This window comes from Ixodes scapularis, unplaced genomic scaffold (assembly GCF_016920785.2).
Source record: "Ixodes scapularis isolate PalLabHiFi unplaced genomic scaffold, ASM1692078v2 PGA_scaffold7__128_contigs__length_106722199, whole genome shotgun sequence".
In the NCBI taxonomy this organism is placed as follows: domain Eukaryota; kingdom Metazoa; phylum Arthropoda; class Arachnida; order Ixodida; family Ixodidae; genus Ixodes; species Ixodes scapularis.
Window position 1 is genome coordinate 87,474,636 of NW_024609882.1, and position 11,489 is coordinate 87,486,124.

The 11,489-nt window shown below is 49.4% G+C and overlaps 3 protein-coding genes and 1 non-coding gene across 4 annotated transcripts; 1 reads left to right on the forward strand and 3 right to left on the reverse strand.

Moving 5' to 3' along the window:
- The first annotated feature begins 965 nt into the window (after positions 1 to 965).
- LOC115326151 (P2X purinoceptor 7) lies at positions 966 to 2,132 on the forward strand. The gene is made up of 2 exons (XM_029986893.4): positions 966 to 1,229; positions 1,389 to 2,132. Exons 1-2 carry the CDS (start codon positions 973 to 975, stop codon positions 1,543 to 1,545), a joined length of 414 nt encoding a protein of 137 aa, XP_029842753.3. The 5' UTR covers positions 966 to 972; the 3' UTR covers positions 1,546 to 2,132.
- A 2,129-nt stretch (positions 2,133 to 4,261) lies between these two features.
- Positions 4,262 to 9,387, reverse strand: LOC115309486. The gene is made up of 8 exons (XM_040503919.2): positions 9,038 to 9,387; positions 8,789 to 8,962; positions 8,436 to 8,538; positions 8,275 to 8,358; positions 7,458 to 8,202; positions 6,276 to 6,424; positions 6,040 to 6,217; positions 4,262 to 5,431 (listed from the first exon to the last, which is right to left on the reverse strand). The coding sequence occupies exons 1-8, from the start codon at positions 9,206 to 9,208 to the stop codon at positions 5,410 to 5,412; spliced, it is 1,626 nt and encodes a 541-aa protein (XP_040359853.2). The 5' UTR covers positions 9,209 to 9,387; the 3' UTR covers positions 4,262 to 5,409.
- On the reverse strand, positions 9,280 to 9,938 carry LOC121047983. The gene is made up of 3 exons (XM_040503761.2): positions 9,790 to 9,938; positions 9,462 to 9,543; positions 9,280 to 9,397 (listed from the first exon to the last, which is right to left on the reverse strand). Exons 1-3 carry the CDS (start codon positions 9,923 to 9,925, stop codon positions 9,280 to 9,282), a joined length of 336 nt encoding a protein of 111 aa, XP_040359695.1. The 5' UTR covers positions 9,926 to 9,938.
- Positions 9,939 to 10,304: 366 nt separating this feature from the next.
- On the reverse strand, positions 10,305 to 11,257 carry LOC120848322. The gene is made up of 4 exons (XR_006076555.1): positions 11,194 to 11,257; positions 10,879 to 10,972; positions 10,587 to 10,766; positions 10,305 to 10,474 (listed from the first exon to the last, which is right to left on the reverse strand). It is a non-coding gene; the product is annotated as an uncharacterized LOC120848322 (transcript).
- Between the last annotated feature and the right edge of the window lie 232 nt (positions 11,258 to 11,489).

Consider the following 11,489-nt stretch of genomic DNA (forward strand, 5'->3'; position numbering starts at 1 on the left):
TTGCGGTCCTTGCCTCAACACTCCTTCCCAACTTTGCCCGTTCGTTTCGACCGCTGATAAAATTTCGAGCGTAAATATTCTACGTATTCGAGCGTAAATATTCTACGTAAATATTAAACAGCATATCGGCTGCAAAACCCCTGATGTGATATATAATATTAACTGCACGCTGCGTAAGAAGCAATACATAGGAGAAACTAAAAATTATATGAAAGAGCGATTTTATTTCCATAAGTCTGACATTGTAAATAAAGGACAAACACCAGTAGCTAAACACTTTAAAGGGCCCCTGAAAAGGAAAAAAAAGTTTTTTTTAAACAGTCTGGTTGGGACACGCGTGTCAAAAAATGAATTTTACGCGAAAAAAAAAATTTTTTAGAGCAATATTGGCTGCGCCAGACGCAATTTAGTCGGTAGTCACCTCCTTTCCACTACTTCTCTCTCTCGGCATTTCGGGCGCGCGGAGGAGAGGTACTCCCCGCCCCTTCGTAGTGGATCGGCTTGGCTGCTTGGCTGCGCCCCGTACGAGAGCCATTGCTACTTCCTGTATCTGCCGGTCGCACGCCGTACCACGTCGTACCGTGAACGTACCGTGGTCACCGTGGTGCCGTGGTCGTGCAGACTAGACAGTACATAGTCGTCGCAATGGACCCTGACCTGAAGCGTCGGTTGCTTCAACGCTGCCAGGAATTGGGCCTTCGCCCGTACGAGGACACGCCTCGCCAGCCGGAAGGCGTCCGCGCCGATCACCGCGAGACAACCGCGCGCGAAGAATCTGCCGCGGAAGGCGGCGAAGCGGGTGCCTCGACGAGCTCGTCCGAGCCGCACGACCCTTCAAGCCGCCGCGAGGACACGCAGTGGTAACTGATATTTTTTTATTAAACGGTGAGTGCGGTGTCGCGTGCCTTCACTAATCAGCCACTAACTGTCCCTTTGGCTACCGTAACTGGCGAGGATGGCGATAAATGTGTTATGCTGGTATTGACTGGCACGATATTGTATGCTACAAGGTGCAGTTGCGGCCACTGCGTTGTGATGCCCACGACGCGAGAGTGCCTGTGCTGTCAAGAGGTCAGCCAGGTCACCGCCAAGGCCGGCAACAAGTGCATCACGCGCCACAAAGACTTTTTTGGTGCCATCCTGAACCCTGTCGTCCTCCAGATTGCTTATGGCATGAGGGCAATGGAGCTGCACGACGGGGAACTCCTCAGGCAGAGAACGGCCCATAAGTAAGGTTGAATATGCAGAATGTAGGCCTGCATGAATGTTTTTATCTGCAAGTTCGGCCTAGTCTAATCTGCTGGTTGATATTCAGTTGACTAATTCTCCCCGAGATCGCATAATTTTGTGACAATTTTATGCATGCATACTTCTCTTCCTTCCAACAGGAAATACAGGTATGTGGCATACCGTCAGTTCTCCAGGTGGATATGGCAGCGGCTTGGCAAAGGCAACAGGAAAGTCCTGCCCTCCTGTGTCATCCAAGCCATCCGAACTGCCTATCCGTCTGAAGTATATCGGGGGTTTGCGTATCCCGCTCTGTAAACGTATACAGAGCACAAGCTCTTCTGCTTCATGCACACAGGGAGTTATAATGTCAGTGCACCGAGAACTTGTTGGCTTATTGAAGAAAATAGTGGGTAGACCTCTAAGCATCTAGCATTGAGGTCTACCCACTGTTCTTTCTGACAAAGCCAATCTGAGCTCGGCGCCGTCCTCACGTCACCGCAACTCATGCCCAAGAAGCAGGCGACTTTCTTTCCGCGTTGGTTCCGCTAGGATCTACTGGACGACCTATTCCTACTGGACCATAACCCAATACACCGAATACAGATAAAAAACCTTTATTGCAATTTTCGCTAGGGCTAGCCACAGTTAACTTTTACTGCACTAGCAAGTTATCAAACCCCCATGAAGGTTTGCCTCCCCCCTAAGCACGGTTCATAGACCGCATTTCCCCCTCCACTAAGCCCGCAACAAAGAAGCTGCTACTGTGCCTGCATGCCATTGGTGTCTTCCGCTGGACTTGTACTCCAGTCATGTTACTGTACCTTCAGAGTGAACTGGTGTATTTTACGCAACAGGAATGCAGTGTTGCTGTGCTGAGGCCTATAGAAATAAAAGAAGTTGCAAGCTGATCGTTTTGTGACGTATTCTTTATTATCAAAATGAAAATGTTTTACATATATGCTGGGGAAGGGGTGTTTAGTATATAAAAAGGGAGGTTGTTTTAGTAAAGCCTCAGAATATTGGCCTCTGCATTGTAGGCTCCATTGCATAGTGGTCTATTGTTTCATCACTGGCACTGGGAGGGTTGGTTTTTTTTTGGGGGGGGGGGGATGTTGGGGATGTGAGAACATGCATAGTATAGCCACTCAAACTAGAGACAAAACAAGGGCAGGCACAAGAACATACAAATAATCAGTCACAGCTTATGTGCATGGAAGAAAAGTAATTGTAGAGAGAACCCCCTGTGAACTTGGGGTCTGCCTGCGACATAAAAAAAGGCACACACTGGCAGCAAACAAGAACTTACCTCTGCTGTAAAGAAAGCAACAATGCAACAAATTATTCGAATAAACGTGACTAGACAGAAAGCGAGGCAACAATGCATGCTGAAGAGACTGGCCGCCCTTGAGCTCCAAGGGAACGTTCAGGTTCCGAGCGTGCACCTGCAGCTTGCAGGGATAAAAAATATGCTTCGTTATCTTCCCTACCTCATGGCCAGTGACTAACGGCTGGCAGCGGGGAGGAGAGCCCTCTTGTGAACCTGGGGTCTGCCTGCGACATAAAAAAAAGACACACACAGGCAGCAAACAAGAACTTACCTCTGCTGTAAAGAAAGCAACAATGCAACAAATTATTCGAATAAATGTGACTAGACAGAAAGCGAGGCAACAATGCATGCTGAAGAGACTGGCCGCCCTTGAGCTCCAAGGGAACGTTCAGGTTCCGAGCGTGCACCTGCAGCTTGCAGGGATAAAAAATATGCTTCGTTATCTTCCCTACCTCATGGCCAGTGACTAACGGCTGGCAGCGGGGAGGAGGGCCCACTTGTGAACCTGGGGTCTGCCTGCGACATAAAAAAGGCACACACAGGCAGCAAACAAGAACTTACCTCTGCTGTAAAGAAAGCAACAATGCAACAAATTATTCGAATAAATGTGACTAGACAGAAAGCGAGGCAACAATGCATGCTGAAGAGACTGGCCGCCCTTGAGCTCCAAGGGAACGTTCAGGTTCCGAGCGTGCACCTGCAGCTTGCAGGGATAAAAAATATGCTTCGTTATCTTCCCTACCTCATGGCCAGTGACTAACGGCTGGCAGCGGGGAGGAGAGCCCTCTTGTGAACTTGGGGTCTGCCTGCGACATAAAAAAAAGGCACACACAGGCAGCAAACAAGAACTTACCTCTGCTGTAAAGAAAGCAACAATGCAACAAATTATTCGAATAAATGTGACTAGACAGAAAGCGAGGCAACAATGCATGCTGAAGAGACTGGCCGCCCTTGAGCTCCAAGGGAACGTTCAGGTTCCGAGCGTGCACCTGCAGCTTGCAGGGATAAAAAATATGCTTCGTTATCTTCCCTACCTCATGGCCAGTGACTAACGGCTGGCAGCGGGGAGGAGAGCCCACTTGTGAACCTGGGGTCTGCCTGCGACATAAAAAAAGGCACACACAGGCAGCAAACAAGAACTTACCTCTGCTGTAAAGAAAGCAACAATGCAACAAATTATTCGAATAAATGTGACTAGACAGAAAGCGAGGCAACAATGCATGCTGAAGAGACTGGCCGCCCTTGAGCTCCAAGGGAACGTTCAGGTTCCGAGCGTGCACCTGCAGCTTGCAGGGATAAAAAATATGCTTCGTTATCTTCCCTACCTCATGGCCAGTGACTAACGGCTGGCAGCGGGGAGGAGAGCCCTCTTGTGAACTTGGGGTCTGCCTGCGACATAAAAAAAAGGCACACACAGGCAGCAAACAAGAACTTACCTCTGCTGTAAAGAAAGCAACAATGCAACAAATTATTCGAATAAATGTGACTAGACAGAAAGCGAGGCAACAATGCATGCTGAAGAGACTGGCCGCCCTTGAGCTCCAAGGGAACGTTCAGGTTCCGAGCGTGCACCTGCAGCTTGCAGGGATAAAAAATATGCTTCGTTATCTTCCCTACCTCATGGCCAGTGACTAACGGCTGGCAGCGGGGAGGAGGGCCCACTTGTGAACCTGGGGTCTGCCTGCGACATAAAAAAGGCACACACAGGCAGCAAACAAGAACTTACCTCTGCTGTAAAGAAAGCAACAATGCAACAAATTATTCGAATAAATGTGACTAGACAGAAAGCGAGGCAACAATGCATGCTGAAGAGACTGGCCGCCCTTGAGCTCCAAGGGAACGTTCAGGTTCCGAGCGTGCACCTGCAGCTTGCAGGGATAAAAAATATGCTTCGTTATCTTCCCTACCTCATGGCCAGTGACTAACGGCTGGCAGCGGGGAGGAGAGCCCTCTTGTGAACTTGGGGTCTGCCTGCGACATAAAAAAAAGGCACACACAGGCAGCAAACAAGAACTTACCTCTGCTGTAAAGAAAGCAACAATGCAACAAATTATTCGAATAAATGTGACTAGACAGAAAGCGAGGCAACAATGCATGCTGAAGAGACTGGCCGCCCTTGAGCTCCAAGGGAACGTTCAGGTTCCGAGCGTGCACCTGCAGCTTGCAGGGATAAAAAATATGCTTCGTTATCTTCCCTACCTCATGGCCAGTGACTAACGGCTGGCAGCGGGGAGGAGAGCCCACTTGTGAACCTGGGGTCTGCCTGCGACATAAAAAAAGGCACACACAGGCAGCAAACAAGAACTTACCTCTGCTGTAAAGAAAGCAACAATGCAACAAATTATTCGAATAAATGTGACTAGACAGAAAGCGAGGCAACAATGCATGCTGAAGAGACTGGCCGCCCTTGAGCTCCAAGGGAACGTTCAGGTTCCGAGCGTGCACCTGCAGCTTGCAGGGATAAAAAATATGCTTCGTTATCTTCCCTACCTCATGGCCAGTGACTAACGGCTGGCAGCGGGGAGGAGAGCCCTCTTGTGAACCTGGGGTCTGCCTGCGACATAAAAAAAGACACACACAGGCAGCAAACAAGAACTTACCTCTGCTGTAAAGAAAGCAACAAAGTAACAATTTATTTGAATAAATACGACTGACAGTGACACCAAAAAAAGGCATGCTACAAACCTTGCCTTGCAAAGTTGGGTCGCTTCCTCTACTTCAGTGAAAACATGTTACACAGACAGACAATACACTCATGCACCTTGCAGGAAAAAGAAAATCTGCTCCATCCGTAGCATACCTTATGCCATAAACAAGTAACTGGTTGCAGTGAAGAGAGTGCCGTAGGTGGTTCAGATGAGCTTCTGAGATGATCTGCAGTGCAAATTTCAGTGTGAGCTACACCACACAATAGCCAGCAGCCACCGACTATTGTGGAAGGCAAAAAACTCGAGGTACACCTAAGCATTTCTTACGAGTTGTAAATGCGAAAGCATGCAAGCCGCTCCCTTTGTCGTCTGCTGCGTACTGAAAAAACTCGATCTTAGTCTTTCTTGTACAGTTATCGCACATTACGCCATCCTAATAAACATTGTCATCTTCTTGCTTGGCTTTTGTTCAAACATGGCGTACGGCTCGTCTTTCGCGCCGGAGTTCTATCACGTACTAGCGCGCGCGCGCTTCGGGAACTCGGAGGCCATGGATCTCGGAGGCCGCAGCGGCCAATGGGAGCTCCGTCGATGCACGCCAGTCAATGGAACCGAAGGCGAATCGCTCTTATTGGGGTCGCGGCAGAAACTAGGAGCCGTTTTTTGCGTTTCGGTCAGCTCGCTCCATGAGACCAGTTAATGCTTTCGCATTAAAACACAAAACAATCATCTGTGCCTTCACTTCGATGAAGGGGGGGCTACGCTTTTGTTATATTTTTGCTGTTAATCAAGCAGCCACGCTACCAGAAATGTTCACTACTCGTGTGAACATACCCGGCATGAGAGGCAAACCGGGTTCGTCTTGCCACAATCAGCTCGCTCTTGGGGGGCCTTGGATAGCTGGCACACATGGGCGGCGGATGGTCCGGCGGATTCGCAGCGACGGCCTCCTTCAAGGTGGGCCATTTCCCCAGGCAGACCATTAACTCGTCCAGGAGCTCGTCACGGTACTCTGCAAGTCGATATCTCGTGTCACGGTTTTGTCACCCACTGTTTCCACAATAACATACGAAAAGTTGCGTCGGCTGGCTTCGGGCGTGCCGTTGAGTGGCCCTTCCGTGATCTGGGTGTTGCGATCTTGAAGCAAAGCTCCCCTTCCCTGGTTGTGGCTTGCTCACGCCCGACATTTTCGTTGAAATGAAGCACAGCCACCAAGGTCCTACAATAAAGACAGACACAGCATGGGGCCGAATTAACGCAAGAGTATAAGGTTTCAACAGGGCACAAATTTCATACACTAAATGGAGTAGCACATTCAAATTTGAAAAGCTAGTCCAAACTTGATGATAAATTATGAAGCCTTGTTTACAGGGTGCTGGCTTGAAAACAACCAACGGAACTTTTGACCTTGCTCTGCTCAGGCTTGTCCTCCCAATTACAAGCAATGCACAACAGCAGAAGTGCGCAAAGTGGGGGTCGTGGGGCCTCAGGGAGCCGAGGGCACGTTGGCATTATTTCAGATATTTTACTAGCAACTTCCCAAGCAAGCCATCTTCAATACACTGCACTGCAAGCTTTACAGCATTGGGCGCGTTCAGTAGCGCCTCCATTGCCTCCGAACGGAGTGACTCGAGTCGGAGTCCTACTGAACGGCAAAAAAACCCGCGGCTCCAAACCCGCTTCTGCACAGTTTCTGCTTCCGTCCCTGTGCCAGACGGTCTCCGAATAAACTGGAAGCAGGCGATGGCGAGCACGATCGCTTCTATTTGACGCCGGTATTGAAGAAGCCTTGACAAGGTCGTTGAAGAAAAAGCGGGTGACTGTAGATATCAGTGCTGCTGTTCGAAGTGATGCAACGCGATCGAGCCCTTCGCTTGGCGGTGCAAAGGCAGCTACTGTTATAAAAGGCGACAAAAAACGTCGTCGGCACACGCAAAATAGAGAGCTCGGTGAATCTACGCCGCCGGTTGCGATACTTTTATACGGCCATACATTGTTCTGCCCTTCGTAACGAACTTCCTATAAAATGTATTCGTATACACAAGGGAAGTTCAGCCGTGCTCGGTTGGTCAGGAACTGAAAGCAAGTGCTGTGTGCCCTCTTCTAGCACTTCGTCGTCTCCCGCCTAACGCTTTCGAAATTTTTTGTTCACATTTGATAAGGAAGATTTTGTGACAATATACTATAGCAAATTTTTTTGAGAAATGGTCAACTGAATAGAGGAAGGAACCATTAGGCCAGTTTAGCTTTACCTTGCTTCCATCCCTTCTGGTGAAAAAACCCGAGATTTGGAGGCGAACCCTAGCAGCAGGCTGTTGAAGGCTTCCACGTAGTACGTCTGAGTTCCGGGGGACAGGTGCTGGATATCCTTGAGAAGCCGCGGGCTTGCAACGATACTCCTGAGCTTTTCGTAAGCTGGTGTACCTGAAAAATGTAGAGAGCGTGACAGTGTTAACCCGAACAAGTTGTTGCCGGCTTTTCTCAGACCTGAAAGGTTCTCATAGGAACTAATAGTGCAGCGAAAGCTGCTCATTAGGGGCTCTAAGTTAGGCAGCAAAACTGACCGCTTTTCAATACCCTGTTTGAGGAAAACATGGAAAAGCGCGGATGCCATGTTTGTGCTTACTGTGTTCTGCAGTGTACATATACAGCTATGTGACATCATCAAGGCATGTCCATTCTCCCTCCCCTCACCCCACCACATCAGAATCGCAGCACGGCTATGGTGAACAATGAACAAAATAGTTAACTCACCGACAGCTAGCCAAGCGCGATCGGAGAGCGGCTGGTGCAGGCACTCGTGGTAGGGTCCGTCGTGGCCGTCATGCTTGTTGACCACGTGGTTGAGGAGGCTCATCCACATGCTTACCATGAGTGGGCCATTTCCTTCCCCCAGTGCAGCACAGTGGTACAGGTGGTTGTTTACCGGCTGCACCCACACCTCCAGATCCTTGCAAGGGCCACTCCGGCTTGCTGCGAGGAGCTTCTTCTTCACGCCTTGGAAAGGGGGCATCTGTTATCCACAGCATGTAGGAACCCAGTAGGCAAACAACAATGTGCACAACAAACCTTTGGAGATGTGCCACGTGTCGAAGTAGTGCTTTGTGCCACTCTCCATGGTTCTCATGTGGCACTGCACACCTGGGTGGCGGTCTGCAGAAGAGGGATTGCGTGGTAGAGAGCCCAAAAGCATAGGCAGATTCGAAATTCTTCTGGTAAATTTTATATACCTGACATGAAAGAGGCAATGGTGAAGCCTTGATCCTTGAGCTTGGCAAGGCCGCGGAGGAAGGCCACCTTCTCCATGGCGTTGCTCGAGGGCACTTCAGCTGTCTGATTACAATATGTATACATTTAATGGTTCAGCAGTCGCTGTCAATGCCATATCTGTTGTTGTTAGCTGCATCAACCGGCAAAGACAGAAGGTCTGTCGTGTCTACCACTCTCTTTGGTTCACCCATAAATGCTCATTGCACTGACTAAATACATTTAAACTATACAATTTAACAAAAGATGAGGGATTGTAAATAAGAGATATATCAGTCCTACAGTAACCACTTTTGCCTTGGTTAGTAAATCTTACCTCACGAACTTGCACTTGCTCAATGTGGATCAGCTTCTTGGTGCTCGCCTCATGGAAGGTGTATGTGCAGTACTTGGCGCTGAACCCCGGAGAGTCGCAGCGGCCATCGCCAGCCAGATCAAGGTTCTTGCCTCGTAGTTCTTCCAAGAGCTCGCTGTTGCGTCGTTCGTACACCTGGCAAGCAATAATGGCATTTAAGTGGGTAAGACTGTCATTTCATTTTCAGAACCGCTTTCAGTACTAGCTGACCTGCTTCACCACAGGCAGCAGGTAACCACTCTGGTAGTAGTAGTACATGCGCTCCGTGATCATCGCAATGTTAAGTGACTCGAGCACCCTGAAGGTAGTCGCGACCTGGGCACCTGAAAAGAGAATGCCGGCACAAAAAAGAACATTTCCTGCTCCTTTGCCCCCCAGCATCGGTTGACTCCTCCACTTTCTCGTGTGCTTGTTCTCACAGGTGCTTGTCACTGTCAGCAGACTGCCTTTCACTACAGTGGTGTTGCGGCAAGGAGCAAGACACGTGTGGCACACCCGGAAGAGCTCCAGGAGCTGCCCCTCAAAAACAATGTACTTGCCCTCTTTCTGGGGTGGCACCTCTTCACGGTCCTGTTGATCACTAGAAATGTAAATTCAACTTTAATACACACTGGAATTTTTCGAAGACTGTTACCTCAGGAAGCTCTCATTTGCAGAGAGCACGTAGGAGCTGTCGGGTTCACCAGGCGCATCATAGTCGTCCTCCGTGTCATCGTCTTCAATGTAAGGATATTTGAAGTGATTAGGAGCTGGCATAGCATTAGTATGGGAAACACTGCTGAGACAGTGGTCTTCTGACAGATTTTTTTTCCAATGCTAAATTTTTGCCCAGCTATCATCTCAGAGCAGTCACACCAGCAAAGTAACCTGGATGCTTATCCTTCTTTAAACAAATTTCTGTGTAAACACCTCCGGTGAAGTAGCCCCTTCTCGCATTGTACGAGTCATGCGGAACTCCTCACCCAGGCCCACGTCGCTCGCAGCTTGAAAGCAGAGGTCTGAGCCCTCTTCCATGTCGGAACTTGTTTCACTGTCCGAGTCACCGGAGTTATCTGACATGTCCTCCAGCCCATCGTTGTCCTCTGCGTACCAAGGCATATTCGGCTCATCGCCAGAACTTACCTGCTCTGCACTTTGGTCGTCCTCAGATGGTTTGGGTGTGGAGCTGCGACGGTTAGCGACTTCACTGGTAGGCTCGTTCGGGGCTCCGAAGCCGGGGGCCGTGCTGGGGATTGGCGATGGCAGCCGAGCCTTGGTAGCTGTGGCAGGTTCGACTGGTCTGGGCGCTCCTGGGGACCCTGCATCTGGTTGTGGTGCGAGCACAGCGGCGTTGCACCCTTGGTCGACCGATGACACTAGAGATGCAATACATAATCCAAGCTTAGTATGAAGTCTACAGAAAAGACTGTCAACATGCTGATGCATTGCCAAAATAATTAAGTTAATTAAATACTCTGTCATACTCACACACTGGTGTCAGAGGGTCAACAGTGGCCGTTCCTGTAGCGCCTGTCGTGCCGGGGACTGGCAACAGCACCCGAGCCTTGGTAGCTGTGGCAGGTTCGACTGGTCTGGGCGCTCCTGGGGACCCTGCATTTGGTTGTGGTGCGAGCACAGCGGCGTTGCACCCTTGGTCGACCGATGACGCTAGAGATGCAATACATAATGCAAGCTTAGTATGAAGTCTACAGAAAAGGCTGTCAACATGCTGATGCATTGCCAAAATAATTAAGTTAATTAAATACTCTGTCATACTCACACACTGGTGTCAGAGGGTCAACAGTGGCCGTTCCTGTAGCGCCTGTCGTGCCGGGGACTGGCAACAGCACCCGAGCCTTGGTAGCTGTGGCAGGTTCGACTGGTCTGGGCGCTCCTGGGGACCCTGCATTTGGTTGTGGTGCGAGCACAGCGGCGTTGCACCCTTGGTCGACCGATGACGCTAGAGATGCAATACATAATGCAAGCTTAGTATGAAGTCTACAGAAAAGGCTGTCAACATGCTGATGCATTGCCAAAATAATTAAGTTAATTAAATACTCTGTCATACTCACACACTGGTGTCACACAATCTACGGTGCCAATTCCTGTAGTGTCCGTCTGTGTGCCAACGGTTGCACGAGGGGCAGAACACCGGGAGCAGTAAGCCTACAACACAATGCAAGGGAGGCTGAGTGCAATATAATGCTCCTGCACACAGAGTCAACTCTATTTGGGCCAGCTGAGAAGTTGAGCAACCTACAGAAAAGTAAACATTTGCAGCTGCTGTCTGTGTGCCTGATGCATATAAAAATCTGCTCTCAAAATCAATGAAAGGGTTGAATGGCCACAGTAAAAAATGTCACCAGAATGGTACAAAGGCTTCGTACATCTGGTCCAGCTCCTTGACTAGCATCGCAGGATCCATGTGCAGCCGCTTGCCCTTGCCACGCTTCTGCCGGTTGCTGCGCGCAAGATAATTGTAGTAGAACATGCAGCTTGCACCCAATATACATTGCACACTGGGAAGCGGTAGAAAACTCACTGAAATGGAGCCTCCAGCAGGGCTGTCACTGCGAGACGCAGCTGCTAGCCTTTTCAGTTTTGATCCCCTTGGCAGCTGGTTGGAATACATATAAAAGAAGATGTATTGATGTATTATTGATATTTCGTTTAGTGGAGAATC

Bases quoted from the DNA above. Each gene is read 5' to 3' on its own strand.
- LOC121047983 (XM_040503761.2), bottom strand. From the start codon at position 9,925: ATGCCTTGGTACGCAGAGGACAACGATGGGCTGGAGGACATGTCAGAT. The intron at 9,544-9,789 runs GTGAGGAGTTCC...CTTACATTGAAG, and splicing joins TGCGAGCGACGTGGGCCTGG to ACGATGACACGGAGGACGAC. The intron at 9,398-9,461 runs GTAACAGTCTTC...AGTGATCAACAG, and splicing joins GCAAATGAGAGCTTCCTGAG to GACCGTGAAGAGGTGCCACC.
- LOC115309486 (XM_040503919.2), bottom strand. From the start codon at position 9,208: ATGCTGGGGGGCAAAGGAGCAGGAAATGTTCTTTTTTGTGCCGGCATT. The intron at 8,539-8,788 runs GTAAGATTTACT...TATTGTAATCAG, and splicing joins AGCAAGTGCAAGTTCGTGAG to ACAGCTGAAGTGCCCTCGAG. The intron at 5,432-6,039 runs GTATGTTCACAC...TTTGCACTGCAG, and splicing joins CGGTTTGCCTCTCATGCCGG to ATCATCTCAGAAGCTCATCT.
- LOC115326151 (XM_029986893.4), top strand. From the start codon at position 973: ATGCTGGTATTGACTGGCACGATATTGTATGCTACAAGGTGCAGTTGC. The intron at 1,230-1,388 runs GTAAGGTTGAAT...TCCTTCCAACAG, and splicing joins AGGCAGAGAACGGCCCATAA to GAAATACAGGTATGTGGCAT.